The 25,578-nt window shown below is 39.3% G+C and overlaps 2 protein-coding genes across 5 annotated transcripts in view; both read left to right on the top strand.

The window, feature by feature from the left end:
- LOC124112219 (zinc finger protein 64-like) overlaps nucleotides 1-25,578 on the top strand; it is a 222,185-nt gene that overhangs the window by 161,472 nt on the left and 35,135 nt on the right. The window lies entirely within an intron of this gene.
- The window catches only part of LOC125381617 (protein PFC0760c-like), a gene marked incomplete at its 5' end in the record, with an annotated part of 78,935 nt that continues 53,564 nt past the window's right edge, over nucleotides 208-25,578 (top strand). The window contains one exon of the mRNA XM_048398702.1: nucleotides 208-873. Coding sequence (XP_048254659.1) covers nucleotides 208-873 — 666 coding nt within the window. The remainder of the gene's footprint in view (nucleotides 874-25,578) is intronic.

Here is a 25,578-nt window from a genome sequence, read left to right on the forward strand (position 1 = left end):
GGTGATGATTGTGATGATGATATTGAGTATGTTGACAAGAATTAGGTTGGAGAGCATGATGATGATGGTGATGAGGGCGAGCAGGATGTTGATGATGATGATGTTGGTGATGATGATATTGAGTATGTTGACAAGAATGAGGATGTTGATAGTGATGAGGATGTTGATGATTATGATGTTGATGATTATGATGTTGATGAGAATGATGATGGTGATGATGATAATGTTGATGATTATGATGTTGATGATGAGGAGGAGGATGTTGATGATGATGATGATGTTGATGAGAATGATGATGGTGATGATGATAATGTTGATGATTATGATGTTGATGATGAGGAGGAGGATGTTGATGATGATGATGATGTTGATGATGATGTTGATGAGAATGATGATGGTGATGATGATAATGTTGATGATTATGATGTTGATGATGAGGAGGAGGATGTTGATGATGATGATGATGTTGATGAGAATGATGATGGTGATGATGATAATGTTGATGATTATGATGTTGATGATGAGGAGGAGGATGTTGATGATGATGATGATGATGATGATGATGTTGATGAGAATGATGATGGTGGTGATGATAATGTTGATGATTATGATGTTGATGATGAGGAGGAGGATGTTGATGATGATGATGATGTTGATGAGAATGATGATGGTGATGATGATAATGTTGATGATTATGATGTTGATGATGAGGAGGAGGATGTTGATGATGATGATGATGTTGATGAGAATGATGATGGTGATGATGATAATGTTGATGATTATGATGTTGATGATGAGGAGGAGGATGTTGATGATGATGATGATGATGATGATGATGTTGATGAGAATGATGATGGTGGTGATGATAATGTTGATGATTATGATGTTCATGATGGTGGTGGTGATGATGTTGATGATGCTGATGAAGCTGCTGCTGATGTTGTTGCTGCTGCTACTGATGCTGCTGCTGATGTTGCTGCTGCTGCTGCTGCTACTGATGATGATGTATACCATATTTGTAGTGTATGTATGTATTATGCGCACCTCCCTCTACACAGCTGTATTTGTGTGGGAAAAGCGATCACTGTACACAAGAATATATGATACTTGTATAAATACCAGGACAGCACACAAACCATTATTTACAAAACACGTTTTAACCTCGCATACTACATCATGTACCTCACTGAAGAAACAAGCCTATAGATATCCACGTTAAACAAAAATCTTTAATGGTGTGGAAAATTACCTAGTGATGTACATCATATTACGCAGCTCACTGACCTAGTTATGTAACTGTTTTGACAAGTTTACCTGCAAAAACAGCTGCAGAGATGGATAAACATATTACTGAATGTCACTGACGTCCTGGTCGTGGTATGGAACAAAAACCTCAGGAATTAGAAAGTATTGTCTGCTCTTGTAGGTGTCCCTTCCACTTGAATTATCATCTCATTTTGTGAGTTTCCACTCTATCGCATACAGTGTGTGTCCGCTGCCAATATTTGGTAGTTACCGACAGGATTCCCTAACCATGCTACTGTGCTTCATCAGATCCTCCTATTACAATCAGAAGTATCCCGAAAAGCCAATTCTCACAGCTGGGATAATATTTCAATCTACGACATTCTGATTTGGTTCTGGATTGTGGGCAGTCAGAGCCTCTGTACTGTTCTTCGGTTCTGAGGCATTGATTGTGTTTTCTTTGTTTTGGTTTTTAAGATTGTGTTATTTGGTACTTTGCATAAATATGAAGATAAGTAATTTAATTTATACTTGGAGAACCTTCACTTAACCTTCCCCTGTGGGGATTCTGTTGCAGGTCCCCAGTACCCCATGCTTGTCTCCCTGTGGGGATTCTGTTGCAGGTGCCCAGTACCCCATGCTTGTCTCCCTGTGGGGATTCTGTTGCAGGTGCCCAGTACCCCATGCTTGTCTCCCTGTGGGGATTCTGTTGCAGGTGCCCAGTACCCCATGCTTGTCTCCCTGTGGGGATTCTGTTGCAGGTGCCCAGTACCCCATGCTTGTCTCCCTGTGGGGATTCTGTTGCAGGTGCCCAGTACCCCATGCTTGTCTCCCTGTGGGGATTCTGTTGCAGGTGCCCAGTACCCCATGCTTGTCTCCCTGTGGGGATTCTGTTGCAGGTGCCCAGTACCCCATGCTTGTCTCCCTGTGATGATTCTGTTGCAGGTGCCCAGTACCCCATGCTTGTCTTCCTGTGGGGATTCTGTTGCAGGTGCCCAGTACCTCTACTTGTACCCATGTCGTGATTCCAGGTCAGAATACACAGGTGTCCCAGTACCCCATGCTCGTCTTCCTGTGGGGATTCTGTTGCAGGTCCCCAGTACATCTACTTGTACCCATGTCGTGATTCCAGGTCAGAATACTCCCCCAGTACCCCTACTTGCACCATGTGGTGATTCCAGGTCACAATACACCCCCAGTACCCCTACTTGTACCCATGTCGTGATTCCAAGTCATTCCGGGTACATCTACTTGTACCCATGTAGTGATTCCAGGTCAGAATACCCTCCAGTACTTCTACTTGTACCCATGTGGTGATTCCAGGTCATTCCCAGTACCCCTACTTGTACCCATGTGGTGATTCCAGGTCATTCCCAGTACCTCTAGTTGTACCCATGTGGTGATTCCAAGTCATTCCCAGTACCTACTTGTCACAAAGGTCAAGGGATGGTTTCAATGTGCATTTGCCTGGCTGACCGTGGCTCATCAGGACCTGACAGCAGGATGTTGCTCTTGTCCTACATTCGGTTATTTACAGCATATAACAACACACGCACTGGCCCAGCCCACCTCCCGCTCACTCACTCACTCACTCACTTGCTCAGTCACTCACCCTGCCACTCACTCACCCACCCATGCACCCACCCACCCACCTACTCACCCATCCACCCACTCACCCACTCACTCACTCATTCACTCATGCACCCACCCACCCACTCACTCACTCACTCATGCACCCACCCGCCGCCCCACCCACTCACTCACTCATTCACCCATGCACCCATCCACCCACCTACTCACCCATTCAATCACTCACTCACTCACTCATGCACCGCCCCACCCACTCACTCACTCATTCACTCATGCACCCACCCACCCACCAATTCACTCACTCACTCACTCACTCACTCACTCACAAGGCTACTGTCTGGGTTCAAATCTCCACAAAAGTTTGTAACTGTCAAGCAACACACTAAATCTTCACTTCATCATTCCACAAAATGTTTTGTTCCTGTTATTTAAAAACTGATCATTATTTTACAGTAGAAATGATAGAAAAAGGCTTTGCTATAATAGATGTTGGAATGTGATACAGACATATCCATAACACTTTTAGCATTGATCCCAGTTAGGTCTGGCAACATACAGAGAAGGAAGTGGGAATAATTGAAGCTTATGCAAAAACTGCTTATTTTGATGTGAGAAAAACACCATCTTTAGATTATGGAGCAAGTGAATCCGGGAAGGAAAGATGAATTACAAAATGGGGAACGACAAGTTTTTTTGTCACTGATGAATTTGCTGTGGACAAGCATACAGATATTGGTAAGTTAAGTGACAAAGTAATTATGAAAGTTGTGAACGTGAGCACCTTCTCCCTGATGAATTCAGCAAGTAAGTATATAAGGAACATGTTGCTGGACTTTGATGGAGCATATGTCCAGTGCTCTTCTCATGTTTGGAAAACCTTGTCTAGCTTTCACCCACTTGTATGCTACATAGCCAGGTCATTTCAAACTGTGTCATAGATTGGAAGCTTTTAAGGAGAGCTCAGATATGGAAATGAATTCAGATTTGTAGGGGTTGTGGGGCTGCTTAGTGGTTAAAGAGTTTGCTCGTCATGCAAGACCTGGGTTTGATTCCCAACATGGGTTCAATGTGTGAAGCCCATTTCTGGTGTCTCTCGTTACAATATGGCTGGAATATTGCGAAAAGGGGCACAAAAAGCATGTTCACTGACTCAGGTGTTATGTATTTTTAATGAGAATGTTGTGAACTGGTTGGGCCAATCCGGTAATCAGAGCCCATTAGAAGATGATTTGCATTATGGAAAGGGAGATAACTCTAAAACATATCAAGGCAAGTAATGTAGAGGGGGGGGGAACTCAAGACATGTCATGCGTTTTATTTTGTATCAATATGTGTGTTAAATAGTTTATTAAACCCTACCAAAAGTGAAGAAAATGACTCTATATACAGTATTTATTATTATATATGAGGCACACAGGTGGTCCATTCATCTTAGGTGCCACAATTTTCTGTGCAGAGTTACGTCCCATGGGCTTGCGAGGAACCTATGATTGTGGTTCAAATCCCAATTTGCTCTGATTTTGTTTTAAGTTTGTCAGGACCATACCCATGCTCATGGGTTTCACCAAAGTGGTAAACGTCAGACCTGCATCACTTGGGGCTTTCCTCCCACACATCAAGCTGGCACGCTGATATGTAACTGGAAAACTGTTAAAGCGGCAATAAACCTCACTCACCAACTCACAATACATTACATTATTTGGTAACCGCAAGTTCCCCCAAAATGGAAGTGAGATAATCAAGAAGCTAAACTATTTGAAAACTTTGTGTGTTCTTGCATTGGTATGGTATTTGTGACAGAACAAAAACATATGCTGAAGACAGCTTGTGATTTAACGCGTAGTAAGTAAGCGTTCTTCCTCACAGTAAACGAAATGTGTGAGAGACCAAAACAACGCATCAAGTTCAGGTGTTTTTTAAGTCTAAATGGATGTGACTGCAGACATACTTTTTAAATCTGTGTATAAGTGGTCCTTCTTGGTTTTTTCTACTATTTCATTGACAACCCTATTCCCCCATCTGATAAAACCCAAAGTTGAAAGGTCCTAGGTTTGTAAAGTAATATGATGTTTTTTTGGTTGTCTACAATTTCTTTGTTCAGAAGGTATTGTTGCTTGCATGCACAAAGACATAACTACTCTTCTCCTCCATTCATCTGTTTGGGTCTGGGAACAGGGAATTGCCCACCGCTGTCAGATATGAAAGAAAACATCGGGTGCTTTCTGTGCCAGACGACTAGGCTGAATAATCAGTAACACATTTAATTAAATCATTCATTGAGCAAAAATGTGATCTGCAGGTGTTAAATCATTTAGAAATTGGTGAGGGCATTATTTTAGTTTAAATTAATCAAAATTTCACTCAATCCATTAAACCATATTGATGACGTCAGATATTGTTGCAGTTGATTCAGAGACAGGTATCCACTGGCTTTTCTGAACAGTTAAAACAAAAGCAACGATTGGTCATTATGGAAAGTTATGGAGAAATATTTTTGTATATCACTGCCACTTGTGCATAATTGTGCATGTGCGTGTGTGTGTTTTCAGCCACATACAGGTACATATTGTGGGGGTGGGGTGGGGTTTGGTGGTAATGATTGATCATGTACACAAAAACTTGTCCTTCATCATGACTGTGGAATATAATATATATATTATGGAACTATAACCAATAGAGATTATGAATAAGCAAGTCTTTCCAACCTTGGGAAATTTCTTCAGAGGAGAAAAATGTATTGTGTAATAAAAGATTTCATGGACTATGTGTCAGTAGGGGTGACTATTGGTCTGGAAATCACTATTGCGATAACTATTGACATTGAAAGAAACTATTGCGATAACTATTGATATTGCAAGCAACTATTGCGATAAATATCGATAGTTTTCAGTGTGTCATTTAAGAGGGATTTTAGAGTTAAATTGGAACTGAAGTTTCCTTTGAATGTGATAACCATAACAACAAATAAAAAGTAAAGTTTGAGATATGACTGATTCTTTACTCTAATAATTTAAGAAAAAGAAACTTCCACATTACCATGTGTAATTTACTACCACTCATGATCAAAAGAAAAACAAATTTGAACAGCATTGCATGTATTTTATTGAAACTGTAAAACTGGTCAAAAGACAAAACAAAATACAAATGTCATGAGTAGACTTCAAGTGATAATGTTCCATATCTAGTGATGTTTACATTCATATAATGGTGAATGTTTCGGCATCCAACATGATTCTTGTCAAGCTTGTTATTTTCTTTAACATAGCCAAAAGACTTCCAAACACGCGATTTTCCACCCAAGTTTGTCACAAGCTCCACTTGACTGTCACCCTCTGCCGTTTTACTTTAAGAACGACAGGTTGCTAAGCATCAAGGGCAGTTAACTCTCTCCTCACTCGGCTGCGTTCACGAGTGTTTTTCGGTGACTCAATCGCATAATATGGTAAATACAATCGAAACTATCGATATTCCTAACTGAAATTGATACTATTGATCAGTAACTGATTTAACAATCGATTTATTGACGGTAATAGCAATATATCGATATTTCGATTTATTGTGACACCCCGACGTGTCAGTCTACAAAGGCAGATTTCGATTTATTGTGACACCCCGACGTGTCAGTCTACAAAGGCAGATGCAGTCATCTTAAAACAACCAATCACTTAAATACATATCTAAAAGCCTTGGTACCCCACATGAGTACAATGTGTGAAGCCCATTCCTTTCTTCTCTCTGCTTTGATATTGCTGGAAAATTACATAAGGCAACATGAAACACACTGACTGACTGACTGACTGACTGACTGACTGACTGACTGACTGACTGACTCACTGACTCACTGACTCACTGACTCACGCACTGACTGACTGACTGACTGACTGACTGACTGACTGACTGACTGACTCACTGACTGACTGACTGACTGACTGACTCACTGACTCACTGACTCACTGACTCACTCACTCACTAGTGTCACATCTCAGAGTAGTTTTTAGATGTGGACAATGTGGTGTCCCCCGCCGTGATATTGCTGGAATATTGCTAAAAGCAGCATAAAACCTCACTCACTCACTCACTAGATGTGGACAAACATCCCAGTTTGCCAAGATTATAGTTTCTAGGTGTGTCAGCACCATACCCATACTCATGGGTTTCACCAAAGTGGTGAACGTCTGCGACCTGCATCACTTGTGTCTTTCCTCCCACAATATACTGACACGCCGTGATATAACTAGAATAATGTTCAAGGCGGCATTAAACCCAACTCACTCACTTATTCCAAGTGTGGAGAATGGGTCAGAGGACGAAATACAAGTTATGATGGAAACAGGGCGCCAGCACATATGGTAAAAGTCAGAGCTTGGGAGGAAATATGAAAGTTTATGAATGGCTACATAGTGATATATCACTTGTAACTTAATATGTCAAAGATTGCATTTGTTGCACGTTTAAAGGGTGTGGGGTTAGATATGGCCTATCCTGACCCTTGTCATATCCTGCCTGATAATGTCTGTGTTTTCATAACTTATCGTTGCTGTTTGATAAGTTTAAGATGAAGGGATATCCGCCTCGGCCTACAGAAGTCTGTTAATGGGAAAGCAAGTACACTCAAGTGCTGAAAGCATGCATTTTGTTTCTGTTTGTGGCTTTTGTCAAAGTATGACGTCCAATTTTAGTTTTTTTTTGTCGTTCCATTTAAATTTGTTTCCCATTTAATGTAATCTATTCCTTATGAAAAAATATATTGATCAATAATCATACCATTTATGTTTGACCTTTTCAAAATAGATTCTTTTCATAATGTCCTTAAGTTTATATCTACAAAAACAATAATTGTTCATTCCTGTTAGATTATTTTTTAAAGCTTTTAGAAAAGTGAATGATTTTTGTGTGAAAATTCCCTGTTGATTTCAATTTCATATCATTCAAACACATGGAAAAATGGTCATCTATATTTTTTTATGCAAATTCACAGCTTGACATCAAATTGAAATAAATCTGCAAGATGGTAATAAACATCTTGTGTTGGAACTGCCTAATAATGGTAAGGTTCGCCAACACGCAATGTCCCGTAAAAATGTCCAGATTTGAAAAATAAGTCACAGAAGCTCCATTCCACCAATTTTGCCATGTTCATAAACACAAAAACGAGCCACATCCTCTATTGTTGCAAACACATTTAACCAGATCATGAGATTCCTCGTCTACAAATACTTTAACAGGTTTCGTTTTCCACACTGAGTTATGAATGTATGGAATGGCTTTCAAATCAGTCGGCCCCGCAAGTGCGACTTTACCTTTTTCACTGCGACTTTGTGTGTGGTGCTTAATATACGCTTTGATGAACATCATTCACTAAACATGGAAAAATAATTTCTCCCGCAAGAAAAAAACTTTTTATGACAGAATTGTTCACCGCAGGTGTGTTTTTTCCAAATGAATAGTTTATCATGCTGCTCGCTCTACTTGTGTGTCCTGGCATATTCAACACGTTCCTGGAAAGATGGCAAAATAATTTCTCGGAACAAACAGGCGAAAAAAAAGTCTGAAAAGATCTGATTTGCATGATCTATGATATATATCGGCATACCAGGGCTATTTTCATCTGACTTGATGAATTTTCTCTCTGCTGGTATTGTTGGCAGCCTAATGCGTCTGCATGAGATGGAAGGTTATCTACAGTGTGTGGACTTGGCCTATCATGTCTTGGGTCAGCTGAACTATTTCTCAGAAAACATGCCTGCCTTTGATGGTCATTTCAATCAGAGCTTTTTTACCTCTTTCCCCCTAATTCAATCAGTTTCAATTTGAAATGATAACAATTTCCTGTCAGTATCAACTTGGAGTCGGTCTGTCGCGATACATATGGTCTTCTTGAGGAAGTGATGTTAATTTTGGCTGATACTCCAATAATTTCATTACATCACAGGGCTGAAATGATAACCCATATACTACCGCCAAGGCTGGCGCGCTCACACATGATTGAAGTGCCTCTACCATAATCACAGCCTCAGTGCGACTCTCTCCTCCCGCTAATTTTCTTTATTGATAGAATTGATGCTCTTGTAGACCAAATCATACTCGAAACCTGAATATCTCACTCATCCCCCTGCCCTCACCGAAAAGGAAAGAATTTAAGATTTTCATCATTAGTTGAGTTTATTGATCAAAGCGCCCAGTGTGTATGTTGGGACTGTATCATCTTTCGCACCTACGATTTGCCTGGAAATTCCAATAATTAGGGGACATGGGTCTGGCGGAGGGGCCATTAGAAACTGTGGCTGGAATAGGGATTTCAGCATAAAACATCATTAAAGGCAACATGGAGAGATCAAACCCTGCAATTTGATACACGTCCCCAGCAAGTGCTGCCCTCACTTATCAGAGTTAAGATGACACCGGAGACTGCGGAGAGGTCATCACGATTGATACCGGTCACTTCGGATTCCTCCGCAATGCCATTCGCCCTCGATCAGGATATTGGCAATTTTATTGCAGACAGATTGAGGATATTTAGTGGTATCAACATGAGTATAGAATTGCGCCCAAGACGGACAGCTGTGATCTTCCATTCATTTGCAGTATAAAAATCAATCTTTAATATCGCTTCGTGGTCCGTCCGATCTGTCCCCTATCTCCTGCCCGTTTTGTTCCTGGTAGTATCGGCTTGACATGACTTTTGTTGGCGAGTACTTACTAAATCAAATATCGGTCAGTCCGAGACGCATTTACTCTAAGGATTGAGTACAGGTCATCTAAGCAGGCAACATATTGTCCCTCTCTCGTCAGGCTGAGGTGGTGCGATCCTCTATCTAATCTCGACGGCATTTTTCATGACAGCAAATCATTGTAAAAAGTAATAACTTCCTATTTCTTTGAAAGCATCTGTGAAAATTTTCAATCTATTCACCATCACGTTGAAATACTTGATTGATGTCTGGTGTGTCATCCATGTTGATATTTTCCGTTTCATTTAAAAATTTGCGTCTGGGAAGATTTTCTTGTGTTCGGTTATGACACAAGCTTTGAAATGTTATTGCTCTTTTATCTTCAGTTCTTGTAGAGCTGGCAGATGGTAATTAAACTTAACAAATCTACTGTAAAGCAGACATTTGAATCACGGTAGAATATCACAAGTTAGATAAATGTGTGAAGTATATGTAAGAAATGGTAATGGTTACTATTGCCTATAGGGTCACACTCGATCTGAGTACCATAGAAATGTACCAAGGGTACAAATTGATATATTAAATTGTACCCAGACTTTGGTAACCATGTCGTTTTGTACCCTGTCCATATCTAATTGTACCCATGGTCTTTTTTCTTGTTTTAATTTGCAGCGAGAGACTTTTAAGGTATCTTAATAAGTTCTTCTTGTCTTACACTTGTGGGAGCGGCCATGATGGACAATGCCGTAAACCGACGTGTATGAGTTTACGACATAGGCTGTTGCGAGATTTCGGAAATCTGGGTACGAATAGATATGGACAGGGTACAAAACGACATGGTTACCAAAGTCTGGGTACAATCTAATATATCTATTTGTACCCAGGGTACATTTCGATGGTACACAGATTGAGAGTGACCCTATCAGCGTTACTACAGTGATCCCTCGCTACAACTACCTTCGGGGTCCAAATAATTGATGAGCGTTACAGATGATCAGCGGTTTAATGAAGGTCGAGTCGTAGGTGGTAGATGACCAACAAAACAGTATACATGCTCTGCCTACCTAACATGATCTACGTTGCACGTTTCAGAAGTTATTTATGATTCATAGTGTAAAAAAAGAATTGATTGAGTATTAATCTGCGCTTTAAAACGAAACAACACATCGTATCCCTTCAGGTGAATAAGCAGGTAGATCTATAACAAACTTGGTCAATAAAAGTATGAAATTTGATATAAAACATCACCGTTCTCGGTGTACCAGGTCGTCATAATGCTGGACTATTGCTGGACTAGACTATTCCTGGACTATTGCTGGACTATTGCTGGGATATTGCTGGACTATTGTTGGACTAGACTATTGCTGGTCTATTCCTGGACTATTGCTGGACTATTGCTGAAATTGCAAGAGGCCACTGGCAGATCCACTGCAGTCTTCCTGTTGTTATCACCTTATAATGTCAACCTGAATCAGTTGGACTATTTCTGGACTATTTCTGGACTTTTTCTGGACTATTGCAGGTCTATTGCTGGACTGTTGCTGAACTATTTCTGAACTATTGCTTGACTATTGCAGGACTGTTTCTGAACTGTTCCTGGACTATTGCTAGACTATTGCTGGACTTTTGCAGGACTACTTCTGAATTATTGCTGGACTATTATTGCAGAGCTATTGCTGGACTATTGCTGGACTATAGCTGGACTATTTCTGAACTATAGCTCGACTGTTGCTGGACTTTTGCAGGACTATTTCTGAACTATTGCTGGACTATTGCTGGACTTTTGCAGGACTATTTCTAAACTATTGCTGGACTATTGCTGGACTATTTCTTGACTATTGCTGGCAGATCCAGAGGGGACTGTGAGTCGCAAGTCCTCCGGTTTTTATCACCTCATGTCAACCTGAATTTGTCCCTTCATGTGGTTTGCTTCAGGAGTTTGGTCATGTACACCACCCCTTACTCAAACTGCTGCCTCTGCCCCCTGCACAAAGCCATACCTCTGCCCACCCACCAAACAGGGAACACACAAGATATCCCCATCCCACCCTCAGCCACACCACAAAATTCTTATATCCTTCCATCACCTAACATTTTCCTCAGTCCCTCCCAGCCGTTAACTTTCCCCACCTCTTCCCCCCCCCCCAACAACCCCCTCTCAACCAACACCCCACACCCCATACCCAATACACAGCCACTCAACCAACCCCACGTCCACCTTAATTGAACTCCGCCCTCCTCCTCCTAGTCCCGCCATTTTGGATCAATCAAAGGAAATACTCAGTCTGTAAGTTAACCAATGCTTGAGTCAATCAGTGAACACCATTGTAACATTGCTTATGTGTTATTTCAAGAAAAAAGAAAAAAAGAAAAAGAGACACTTCCTTAAAAGCACGGCACACCATAGCAATATAAAAAAGGTAAATGTTATTGAATTTATTTACCACTCAAATAATAAACCTGTCAAAAACAGACGAGAATCAATAGCAAAATATAATAATGAACCAAAAACATTAGCTAAAAAAACAACCTCTGACAATGTGATTGTTTTGGCTCAGAGTGAGCTGTCACAAAAGATGAAATATTTCTAATAAATCTGCGATATTACTCCAAGAAGAAGAGAGTCGTAAATTGCTTCTCCCGCTGGTCAAAGCTGTCAATCACGCGATATGTATTCCACTCAGGTTTCAATCACAGAAGTATTTGTCACAGACGAGACGTGTCAAGCGCAAAGAAAACACTCCGTAATGCGTTTATGTCGCATCAAGCACTCATAGTTATGAATTTATCATCTGAATTGCCGACACGGCAGCCAGATCAATATCAGTGAATTATTTAATCATAATACAATCTCACTTGATTGATGTATGTTATGACACGAACATCGTCGCGGAAATGACAATCCCGGTGTAGCATATGACACCTGCTTAAGCCTGTATCATCAAACACGCATTTGTCATAATAATAATTGGATATATTGATCAACGTTATACGAAAATGTTATTGTACAATATTCATCAATTATGAAAAGTTGTCAAAAACAGGAGAGAATTGATTTATGATGTCGATAATGATGACAAATTTTTCCATGATAAATAATACGAAAAAATGAATAGGTTCAGGGATGAATGAGATGATTAATGTTTGTTGTGAGTTATACCTGGAATTATGGGTCATATGCTGTGTATTAGACAATGGGGCTGGTTATTGATTTGTCGTAAATAATGTAGTTTGTCAGTAAGATATTTGTAATTCAATTTAGAAGATTATTCCAATATGATTATACTTGTATTTAATAACAACTTGCTGATAAGCATATTGATTTGGTGGGAGGATGATGGTTCCAAGATAATGTCTCGTGCTGAAATAGAAGCAGAGATATGAGATTTTATATGAATAAACGTCTCTAACATGAACTAATGGGGAAAATAGGTAGAATTTTCCTTTATGAAATCTGAATTTGATTTAATATGAAATTAAGTTGAGGTGTGTGTATATAATTAATTGCTGATTTAGTTTTTCTTTTGCCTATATTTTAAGAAAAAGTCTTTCAGAAAATCTTGAGCCCTGTTCCTAAATGTGGTGTGAGTGAGTGAGTTGGGTTTAACACTGCTTTTAACAGTATTCCAGTTATATCGCGGCATGTCAGCTTAATGTGGGAGGAAAGCCCGAAGCCCTGGTCTCAGACGTTTACCACTTCGGTAAAACCCACGAGCACGGGTATGGTGCTGACAAACCTAGAAACATAATCGGGGCGAACCCGGATTCGACACCCAATCATAGGTTTCTGGTGTTGTCAAAGGACGCAACTCTGCACAGCGAATCACGGTGCCATAGTCGACTGAGCCACCCATGCCCCCCTAAATGTGCCGATGTGATTGTGGTGCTACTACTGTTGTAAGTCTAGGTGTTCACCAGCTTGACTCCTGAGAGTTTCTAGGGCTTCGGTCCAGCCCCACACTGAAGCACATGTAGCACATGTGGTGCCTTCTTAGGCAAGTGACATTTTTCGTAATACGCTGTTAACCCAGCAGTGAATGGGTACCCGGTAGGATGGGATGGTAATGTGACTGTAACCTTCCAGTGCCTCACAGGCAGCTGGGCTGCATACTCCCCAGGAAGCTGAGAATGAAGATCGAGTACACATTGATCCATTGACCCTGGTAGTACTGTATTATTATTATGGTAGGTTTGAAAGTCACAAGCACAGCTAAACTCACTTGATGGCATCATCATGACCAACATGAGGAAGACAGTGTAGGAAAGTATGCAGTTACACAGGGATCTTTCTAGGATGACAAACTGGGCACATTAAGAAAATTTTATTCAAAATTGGGACTTTCTTGAAAGTCTTAATTTTCATAAATTCAGGGTATTTTAATATTTCATTCGATGAAAAAGCAAACAAACTGCGCATTAAAGCCTCTTCCAGTTTATTGGTTCTGTTGTCAAATACAAGTCACCTCTGCAATGCCAAAACATTAGTTAACAGAACTTGGCAATTTCTTTTATTCCAATTTTGGAATATTTACTGACAATTGCTTCAGACTTTGGGCCCAATATCATCGCAGCTCCAGATAAATCCCTGTTACATTTTGTGAGACCAGAATTGCAGGATGCCATTTTAAAGATTACTTTCCTAAAAATTGTAATATCAGTATATCAATATTCTAGTGGAATGTTGGGCGGTCAGATGGCCTAGTGGTTAAAGCGTTCGCTCGTCACGCCAAAGACCCGGGTTCGATTCCCAACAAGGGTGTGAAGCCAATTTCTGATGTCCCTCGCCGTGATATTGCTGGAATATTGCTAAAAGCGTCGTAAAACCATACTCACTCACTCACTCACTCTAGTGGAATGTGGATGTGTATAAACAGGTTTTGGAGCTATTATTTGGGCACCAATGGCTACTGCTAGTGCTGTGTACGAGAATGACTTGTTATTTTTTAAAATAGGTTCAGATGTGTCTAGCCTCTGTTCTGTGTACCTTACTGCTATAGTCATCATAAAACAACGATCACTATATACAGGTGGTGGGGTAGTACAGTAGCTAAAGTGTTTCCTTGGGTTTGATTCCCTGCAGCGATACAATGTGTGAAGGTGGTGCTTGGTCTCTTCTGCCATGATGTTGCTGAAAAATATTGCTGGAATATGGCTTGGAAATATTGCTGGAATATGACTTGGAAATATTGCTGGAATGTGGCTTGGAAATATTGCTGGAATATGGCTTGGAAATATTGCTGAAATATGGCTTGGAAATATTGCTGAAATATGGCTTGGAAATATTTTTTTTTGTTTTATACATTTTATTTCACCTTTTCCCTGTTACATGAGGAGGATGGCCATCCAGGGCAATGGTCACCCTCACATTCTGAAGACAATGTATGTATACATTTGGGGAAAATTAAATACAAGTATTGGAAATGGTGCCAAGGTGATTTTTAAGAAATATAACAAAACATACACACAGTCAAGCATTCAAAATATTATTCAAACACTGATCCTGGCAAGAAACAAATATGAGAAAGAGATGCATATGTTATTGCTGTTCTGCTTCTTCAAACAATATGTGATAAAAGATCCATGATTTATAAAATGTAGCTACATTACCATTTGTAAAGGCTATATTCTTCTCAATTTTGTATCTCAGACTAACATCTTTTTGAAATATTGCGAAGCAAAGATTTGTTTTTTTGAATCTGCAAAAATATATAAAAGATTTAGCTATTAAAATAAGAAGATCAAAAACTTTGTCAGTAACAATATTTTCTTTAACACCAAATAAAACAAGTTCAGCACTTAATTTCATATGATGTATATGGCTACATTTATTTATCCAATCTAAGAAGGTTTTCCAAAATACTTGTACAAGTTCACATTCCCAAAAAATGTGTACAATAGTTTCATCATAACATTTACAAAAAGAACAAAGCGTGGTATCAGAAATATTCATTTTAAACAACAAAGAATTAGTTGCAAGTATTCTATGTATGATTCGATACTGAAACCAACGCAATTTCACCTCTTGTGTTGCTTTAGAAGGCTTAATACAAATAATATTCCAATTCAATTTTCCAAACTGTAACTCCCACTTTTCCTGGCCTCTTGTTTTCATATCAACAAATACAAGAAGATTATAAATATATTTAGAGCCTGTCCTTTGAGAGAAGATCTTTTTAATAGCACAGCGATGTTCTTCTACAGAGTCAGTAGGGAGTTTAGTCAAATTCAAACTGGTCAAATATCTCTTAATACCACAAACAATACCATAAAAAGCCAAGAAAGTAGATTTTATCCTGTACATGTCTTTGATGGCTTGGAAATATTGCTGGAATACGGCTTGGAAATATTGCTGGAATATGGCTTGGAAATATTGCTGAAATATGGCTTGGAAATATTGCTGAAATATGGCTTGGAAATATTGCTGAAATATGGCTTGGAAATATTGCTGAAATATGGCTTGGAAATATTGCTGGAATATGACTTGGAAATATTGCTGGAATATGGCTTGGAAATATTGCTGGAATATGGCTTGGAAATATTGCTGAAATATGGCTTGGAAATATTGCTGAAATATGGCTTGGAAATATTGCTGAAATATGGCTTGGAAATATTGCTGGAATACGGCTTGGAAATATTGCTGGAATATGGCTTGGAAATATGGCTTAGAAATATTGCTGGAATATGACTTGGAAATATTGCTGAAATATGGCTTGGAAATATTGCTGAAATATGGCTTGGAAATATTGCTGGAATATGACTTGGAAATATTGCTGGAATATGGCTTGGAAATATTGCTGAAGTATGGCTTGGAAATATTGCTGAAATATGGCTTGGAAATATGGCTTGGAAATATTGCTGGAATATGACTTGGAAATATTGCTAGAATATTGCTTGAAAATATTGCTGGAATATGACTTGGAAATATTGCTGGATTATGACTTGGAATATTGCTGAAATATGGCTTGGAAATATTGCTGGAATATGGCTTGGGGAAATTTATTAAGTATTTGCCTGGGGAATATTGCTGGATTTATTGCTTTGGGAACATTTCTGGAATATTGTTTGGGGAAATTACTTGGTGAATATTGCTAGGGAATATTAGTAGGGGAATATTGTTGGAACATTGCTGTGGAATATTGGAGACTAATGAGAACCTACTGGTTTCAGTATGTGGCCTGGTTGGTTATGTCATCATGTCTGGATATTCTGGATTGATGCTGTCAACCACCAGTTGGCATAGCCTACACTGGATTATTTGGTGCCTGCTGTAAAAAAACTTGGAATTGAAGTGACTCACTCTCATCCTCATTATTATGCTCATTGTTTAAAAAGGTATAAGTAGCATACTGTTAAATGCTTTATCAGCTTCTTTGTGTTACCACTAAGTGGTTGTTGGTTCGTTGTTTAACGCCACACTCAGCAATATTCCAGCTATATTATGGCGGTCTGTAAATAATCGAGTCGGGACCAGACAATCCAGTGACTGATATCATGAGCATCGATCCACGCAATTGGGATCGATGACATGTATCAACCAAGTCAGTGAGCCTGACCACCTGATCCTGTTAGTCACCTCTTACGACAAGCATAGTCGCCTTTTACGGCAAGGATGGGTTGCTGAAGACCCATTCTACCCTGGATCTTCCTCTTCCCCTGCTATAATATTGATGCAAAGCTGCTCAAGTGCCATACAACCTCATTTTATTTGCTCATTCACTCACATCAGTTCATAGTAGCAGTTAACTACCTTAGTTTCATTCCTGTGTTAGTTTCATACCTGTGCTCTTTTCATTACTACCACAGTTTCATACCTGTATATTTTCATTACTACCACAGTTTCATACCTGTGCTATTTTCATTACTACCACAGTTACATGCCTGTGCTATTTTCATTACTACCACAGTAACATACCTTTGCTATTTTCATTACTACCACAGTTACATACCTGTGCTAGTTTCATTACTACCACAGTTTCATACCTGTGCTATTTTCATTACTACCACAGTTTCATACCTGTGCTATTTCCATTACTACGTTAGTTGCATGCCTGTGGTAGTTTCATATCTGTGCTATTTTCATTACTACCACAGTTACATACCTCTGCTATATTCATTACTACCACAGTTACATACCTTTGCTATTTTCATTACTACCACAGTTACATACCTTTGCTATTTTCATTACTACCACAGTTTCATACCTGTGCTATTTTCATTACTACCACAGTTACATACCTTTGCTATTTTCATTACTACCACAGTTACATACCTCTGCTATATTCATTACTACCACAGTTACATACCTTTGCTATTTTCATTACTACCACAGTTACATACCTTTGCTATTTTCATTACTACCACAGTTTCATACCTGTGCTATTTTCACTACTACCACAGTTTCATACCTGTGCTATTTTCATTACTACCACAGTTACATACCTGTGCTATTTTCATTACTACCACAGTTTCATACCTGTGCTATTTTCATTACTACAACAGTTTCATACCTGTGCTATTTTCATTACTACATTAGTTTCATGCCTGTGCTAGTTTCAATTCTATACAAGTCTCATACTTGTGAAAGTTTCATTACTACGCTAGTTTCATGCCTGTGATGAATACCTAATACCTTATTTTCATAGATATGATAGTCTCATAGCTGTGTTAGTTTCATTATTCCTCCATTTTCTGTTTTCTACCTGACTAGTTTCATATTCATGGCACTGCCATGTTTTCCCCTGCATCTGTTTGTATATAGGCCCAGTAGCTGTGTGTGTTTAGCTAGATGAAGAAGGAGTATGTTAAGTGTGGCTCTACCTGAGTGTGTTGTCGTGTTTTCTTGTGTGTCCGTGAGGTGTTTTGTGGTAGATTTGATACTTCCAACTCCTGGCATCTGGCAGTGTTTTGGTGCTTGTTATTTTGATGACTTCCAGTTATAACTCAAACATGGTTGCGAACGTTTCAACTCATCGAGAAAAAACAACAACAAACATTATTCTCGGGTTTTCACAGTTACAGTGAACAAATAGTTTCTCTAATGGGAGATTTATTTTTGCTTATAAGTGTGTTTTGAACTTTCATGCAGCTTTTTCCGTCTTGGCGTTGGAATATCATAGAGAACCAAGCTATTCAATTAGCGTACATGTGAATATCATCGGCAAAATCCCCACTGCACAGGAAGTCAGTACATCTGTTTCTCTTTGTTTGGAGAGTTACAAATTCTTTTTATCTTTAACATCTATCTCGATACTTTTTCTTCTGCGGGGATATTTCAACTTTGAATGGTGAAAATGAAGTTTATGCACCTGCTAAATATTTGCAAAAATTTGCAGCTTTGTTTTGGCAGAGGAGAGCATCTGAGGCCGAGATTCCCACTGTGTAATCTAATCCACGAGATAATCTGTTCAAAAGCTTTGATGTTCTAATATATACCAGTGTTATTTCCAGCTCCCCTAGGGCCAAATTTCCCAGTTGTGATAAAAAATAAATAGTCCTAATTTGTCAAGGGGGGGCTGTGTGAGCTTTGATAATCTACAGATGGTGGGGGCTTCGCCATTTTCACCGGAACCTCACCAGCATTTAACAAGAATGTTGCAAGTTGATATTATTACTCCGCAAAAAGATAAAAGCCTTCTAAAGGCCATATAATTTCCAGGCTGTTTGGAAATGAAAAATGTGTTTAGAATTATTGTAGTCAAGAACAGGTTTTGATTATGCAACTTGAGAGCTTCCTAAGAAATCCGGTCTTTTGATAAACTTTCGCCTTTCTTACATATGGTGAAGTATTCCCATTCTTTTACATATTGTTTCAGATATTGTTGTCTTTGAAAAATGTTTTAATGACTTGCAGAATGGCTTCACTTTCCTCAGTGCATTAAGTGTAAACATTTGATATTTGTATTTAGCCATATGGTCATGACTTCATGTGTGAGGAATTCTCTCTCAATGGAAGACGAACACAACGTAACATGTGAGAGTAGCCATACGCACCTGGGTGCTCTTTTGATGAAAAAGTAAACTTTTCACATTTATGTTAACAAATCTATATTAATGCTTTAACATAATGGGCTGTAATTGTTTCCATATTGTATTGTGGGCAATGCAAGAGTGTACAGTTTTCCCCTGCTTCAGTTGAACAATTACATTTCCCATGCAGGCAGTTTAAAAAAGTTTTTGTTATTTTATGTTAAAATATTAAATTTAAAATTAATATGTTTCTTAAATATATATATAAAAATTAAAAAGTTCAATAAACATGAGACTAAATTATATAGATACAATTAAACATCGAATGTGCATTTGTATAAGATAGCTTTCGCTTTTCAACATTAGTAAATTTGTGAGTAATGTACCTTTAAAGAAGGATTGCAGGTAAAAAAATTGAGAGAAATGGAGTTCTCTCCCTTTGCTAGGGTCTCTCTCTTTCTGTGTGTGTGAGAGACTTGAGAAATTTACTTAAAATTGATTTTCTTTCTAGTCTGGCTTGTTTACAATTAAAGTAAGTTCTCACAACGTAAGTGAGAATTTGCTGGTCTGTGGGACGTCTCCCATGGTCGCGACACACCTGTGTGAGGTGGTTCATCTACCACAAGCATCATCATGCTTAGCTTTTGTTTAAGCCATATAATAATAATGAATGTCTCTTATAGTTATTTAATCAATACATATGCAGGAATACTTTTTAGGAGAAAGAATGTACACCATTTGCCTTGCTAAAGGTGGAGGAGGACAAGGTAGGATACGAGCCCTGTTTTGCCTGGGTGGAAATTGTTAAATGTTAATTGATAACTATATATGAAATATTGTTATGAAAAGTATCAGACATCTTCAAATGGATGACAACAAGCATTGTTTCTTTCTTACACTTGCAGTTTGTGGACTTCAAACAAGATCAAATGAATGAGTAGGGTCAAAATGATTTCTTGTACTTCTAGAAAATATTTAAAAATGAATGTTTTGTTTGTTGTTTAATGCTGCACTCAGCAATATTCCAGCTATATGACAGCGGTCTGTAAATAATCAAGTCTGGACCCGACAATCCAGTGATTGACATCATGAGCATCGATCCACGATAACATGCATGAACCAAGTCAGCGAGCCTGACCACCTGATCCTGTTAGTCACATCTTACGACAAGCATGGGTTGCTGAAGACCTATTCTAACCTGGATTTTCACAGGTCACATATGAAAAAGCTGTGACCTATGTGAGTTTTTTAACCATATGTTTTAACTGGTTTGATCTGCAATGTTCAATGAAAATCAGCTTTGGTCAAAGATGTTCAAATACTCGAAATGCTTCCTGGGACCTATTATATCAGCCTTTTTTTAGACAATTTAGCTTTCAGTGACCCAATTTAGTCTTCACTGACAAATTAGCCTTCAGTGACCCAATTTAGCCTTTAATGACACAATTTAGCCTTCACTGACAAATTAGCCTTCACTGACACAATTTAGCCTTCAATGACACAATTTAGCCTTCAGTGACACAATTTAGCCTTCAATGATGCAATTTAGTCTTCAATGATTCAATTTTGCCTTCAGTGACACAATTCAACCAACCATTATGCAATTTAGCCTTCAATGATTCAAATTAGCCTTCAATGACACAAGTTAGCCTTCAGTGACACAATTTAGCCTTCAATGACACAATTTAGCCTGTAATGACACAATTTAGCCTGTAATGACACACAGGCTTACTTAGCCTTACTTAGACATTTAGTGTTAACAGTCTGAAACACACAAGTGGTGAAATTCTCAGTGTAATTTATTTATTTATATGACCACATCTGATAACTTTCTGAAAGATGTCTGATGGTTCTGTTCATATCTTAACTGAAGCAGGTCCCTTGGATCACAACAGGCCCTTAACTGTACCTTGTCCTTGGACATATATTTAGGGAGAATGATGATATATATTGTTTTTCAAGAGGATATCGATCAGTGTTGAGACATATTTCACGTGTGGTGGTTTCTACACTACTCAAAAGAACATCTGATTCTTTCATAGTACTATGACTTCCTGGTATCTGTAGTTCATCTGGTACATATAACCTCCTCTGTCACCAGGTACATGTGACTTCCTCTTGTATCTATTATTCCACCCCTCTGTCACCAGGGGCATGTGTCTTCCTCTGTCACAAGGTGCATGTGTCTTCCTCTGTCACCAGGTGCATGTGACTTCCTCTGTCACCAGGTACATATGTCTTCCTCTGTCACCAGGTGCATGTGTCTTCCTCTGTCACCAGGTGCATGTGTCTTCCTCTGTCACCAGGTGCATGTGTCTTCCTCTGTCACCAGGTGCATGTGTCTTCCTCTGTCACCAGGTGCATGTGTCTTCCTCTGTCACCAGGTGCATGTGTCTTCCTCTGTCACCAGGTGCATGTGTCTTCCTCTGTCACCAGGTGCATGTGTCTTCCTCTGTCACCAGGTGCATGTGACTTCCTCTGTCACCAGGTGCATGTGTCTTCCTCTGTCACCAGGTGCATGTGACTTCCTCTGTCACCAGGTGCATGTGACTTCCTCTTGTATCTATTATTCCACCCCTCTGTCGCCAGGTACATATGACTTCCTCTGTCACCAGGTACATATGACTTCCTCTGTCACCAGGTACATATTACTTCCTCTGTCACCAGGTACATATGACTTCCTCTGTCACCAGGTACATGTGACTTCCTGGTATCTGTAAATTATCTGGTAAATATGACTTCCTCTGTCACCAGGTACATATGACTTCCTCTTGTATCTATTATTCCACCCCTCTGTCACCAGGTACATATGACTTCCTCTGTCACCAGGTACATATGACTTCCTCTTGTATCTATTATTCCACCCCTCTGTCACCAGGTAAATATGACTTCCTCTGTCACCACGTACATATGACTTCCTCCTGTATCTATTATTCCACCCCTCTGTCACCAGGTAAATATGACTTCCTCTGTCACCAGGCACATATGACTTCCTCGTGTATCTATCATTCCATCCCGATGTCTCCAGGCACATACGATTTCCTCGTATATCTATTATTCCACCCCTCTGTCACCAGGTACATATGACTTCCTCGTGTATCCATTATTCCACCCCTCTGTCACCAGGTACATATAACTTCTTCTGTCACCAGGTACACATGACTTCCTCTTGTATCTATTATTCCACCCCTCTGTCACCAGGTAAATATGACTTCCTCTGTCACCAGGTACACATGACTTCCTCTTGTATCCATTATTCCACCCCTCTGTCACCAGGTAAATATGACTTCCTCTGTCACCAGGTACACATGACTTCCTCTTGTATCCATTATTCCACCCCTCTGTCACCAGGTACACATGACTTCCTCTTGTATCTATTATTCCACCCCTCTGTCACCAGGTACACATGACTTCCTCTTGTATCTATTATTCCACCCCTCTGTCACCAGGCACATATGATTTCCTCGTGTATCTATTATTCCACACCTCTGTCACCAGGCACACATGACTTCCTCTTGTATCTATTATTCCACCCCTCTGTCACCAGGTACACATGACTTCCTCTTGTATCTATTATTCCACCCCTCTGTCACCAGGCACATATGATTTCCTTGTGTATCTATTATTCCACACCTCTGTCACCAGGTACATATGGCTTCCTCGTGTATCTATTATTCCACCCCTCTGTCACCAGGCACACATGATTTCCTCGTGTATCTATTATTCCACACCTCTGTCACCAGGTACATATGGCTTCCTCGTGTATCTATTATTCCACCCCTCTGTCACCAGATACATATGACTTCCTCTGTCACCAGGTACACATGACTTCCTCTTGTATCTATTATTCCACCCCTCTGTCACCAGGTACATATGACTTCCTCTTGTATCTATTATTCCACCCCTCTGTCACCAGGCACATATGACTTCCTCGTGTATCTATTATTCCACCCCTCTGTCACCAGGCACACATGATTTCCTCGTGTATCTATTATTCCACACCTCTGTCACCAGGTACATATGGCTTCCTCGTGTATCTATTATTCCACCCCTCTGTCACCAGATACATATGACTTCCTCTGTCACCAGGTACACATGACTTCCTCTTGTATCTATTATTCCACCCCTCTGTCACCAGGTAAATATGACTTCCTCTGTCACAAGGTAAATATGACTTCCTCTGTCACCAGGCACATATGACTTCCTCGTGTATCTATTATTCCACCCCTCTGTCACCAGGTAAATATGACTTCCTCTGTCACCAGGTAAATATGACTTCCTCTGTCACCAGGTACATATGACTTCCTCGTGTATCTATTATTCCACCCCTCTGTCACCAGATACATATGACTTCCTCTGTCACCAGGCACATATGACTTTCTCATGTATCTATTATTCCACCCCTCTGTCACCAGGTTCATATGACTTCCTCTATCACCAGGTACATATGATTTCCTCGTGTATCTATTATTCCACCCCTCTGTCACCAGGCACATATGATTTCCTCTGTCACCAGGTACATATGATTTCCTCGTGTATCTATTATTCCACCCCTCTGTCACCAGGTACATATGACTTCCTCGTGTATCTATTATTCCACCCCTCTGTCACCAGGTACATATGACTTCCTCTGTCACCAGGCACATATGACTTCCTCGTGTATCTATTATTCCACCCCTCTGTCACCAGGTACATATGACTTCCTTTTGTAATCATTAATCCATAGAATTGATAACGAGTAAACCATTAATCCTGGATATTGGTAAACAAGTTGCCCATTTGTTCAATATATATCAATAAGTATTTAACCATTAATAACAATATCGTTATTATACTTATTGTTTGGAGATATCTGGGAATATTGCTTAGGGATACGAACTATTACATTTCTGATATCCGTCATAACATCTTCCAATTTTAGGGTATTTTATAACAGGATATTTCTTCAGATATAACCTTCTATACAGTATATGCTTTTATTTCACTTTTCCATTTTTCACTTACCCAAGTCTTTCATGAATTATCTTTTTAGATGATCTAACCTCTTAATGATCAATTCATTTCTTTTCTCTTCTTTTTCCCCCCTGGTGTAGTCAGGAAGGCAGACTGCAGGAATAGCTGTGGGCCGGGCTATATGTATAGAATAGTTTGAATGATACATCTAAATGACTTCTTTTCATGATTACAGACAAACCCCAACACATTTGCTAACCACAGCTGAGAACCAACATTAATAATTCCCTGCATATGTCTACCCAAATGCTTATTACTGATTAATTAGAAACTGTTTGCTAATTACACACATTGAATGTGATGGCATCATGAACTAATACCAATCTAATGGTGGCCGACATGATCTCTCAAAGTCGTCTCGTTACGATGTCTGAATAGGCCACGCAGTGTACATTTTTCTTCGTTCTTTGGAGAGCGATAAAAAAAATTCCAGTCTTTCTCTCGGCTCGTTAGCACATGCAGAAAAACTGACTTATGAACGCAGCATGTATATTTGACTGTATGGCCGTCGAGGGACTTTCGTTTTTATTCACACATTTCATATTTACAACATGCCCTCGCGCCCTCCGATTCCCCATTTCTCTGTAACAAGTCCGAGTGGCCGCTATTGATTCTGACAGCACATTTAGACTATGAATTCACTAAAATAGCATAGCATACAGAAACTTGCTTTGTCAAGGAACAAGGGAAATTAGACCGGGAGCCATACTACCATAGACATACATATCATTTCTTTGGAGTCTACTTTGCTTGTCTCAAATATTCCTCCATTCCCCTACCCAGGGTCTACTTGTATGAACAATATCGATTGCAATCATATATATATCAATTGTATGAAATTCGTTTTTCGTAGAATAAACTTCTGCATACTGATACGTATTTTGGGTTGGAAATATTGAAATGCAAAAAATATGTTATTATATCATATGAATAAGAAATATTATTTAATATCATATCTACAATATATGTATCTAATGTCCCTTATTTAAAGAACAAAATTTATATGAATAATAAATATTGTGTATTAGTATATTCTTTTTGCAAATTATTATCACTTTTGTTTTTCTCTCCCTTATATTTAAGGACAGCACAG

Source organism: Haliotis rufescens, unplaced genomic scaffold (assembly GCF_023055435.1).
Source record: "Haliotis rufescens isolate VD_foot unplaced genomic scaffold, xgHalRufe1.0.p SCAF_19, whole genome shotgun sequence".
Lineage (NCBI taxonomy): Eukaryota > Metazoa > Mollusca > Gastropoda > Lepetellida > Haliotidae > Haliotis > Haliotis rufescens.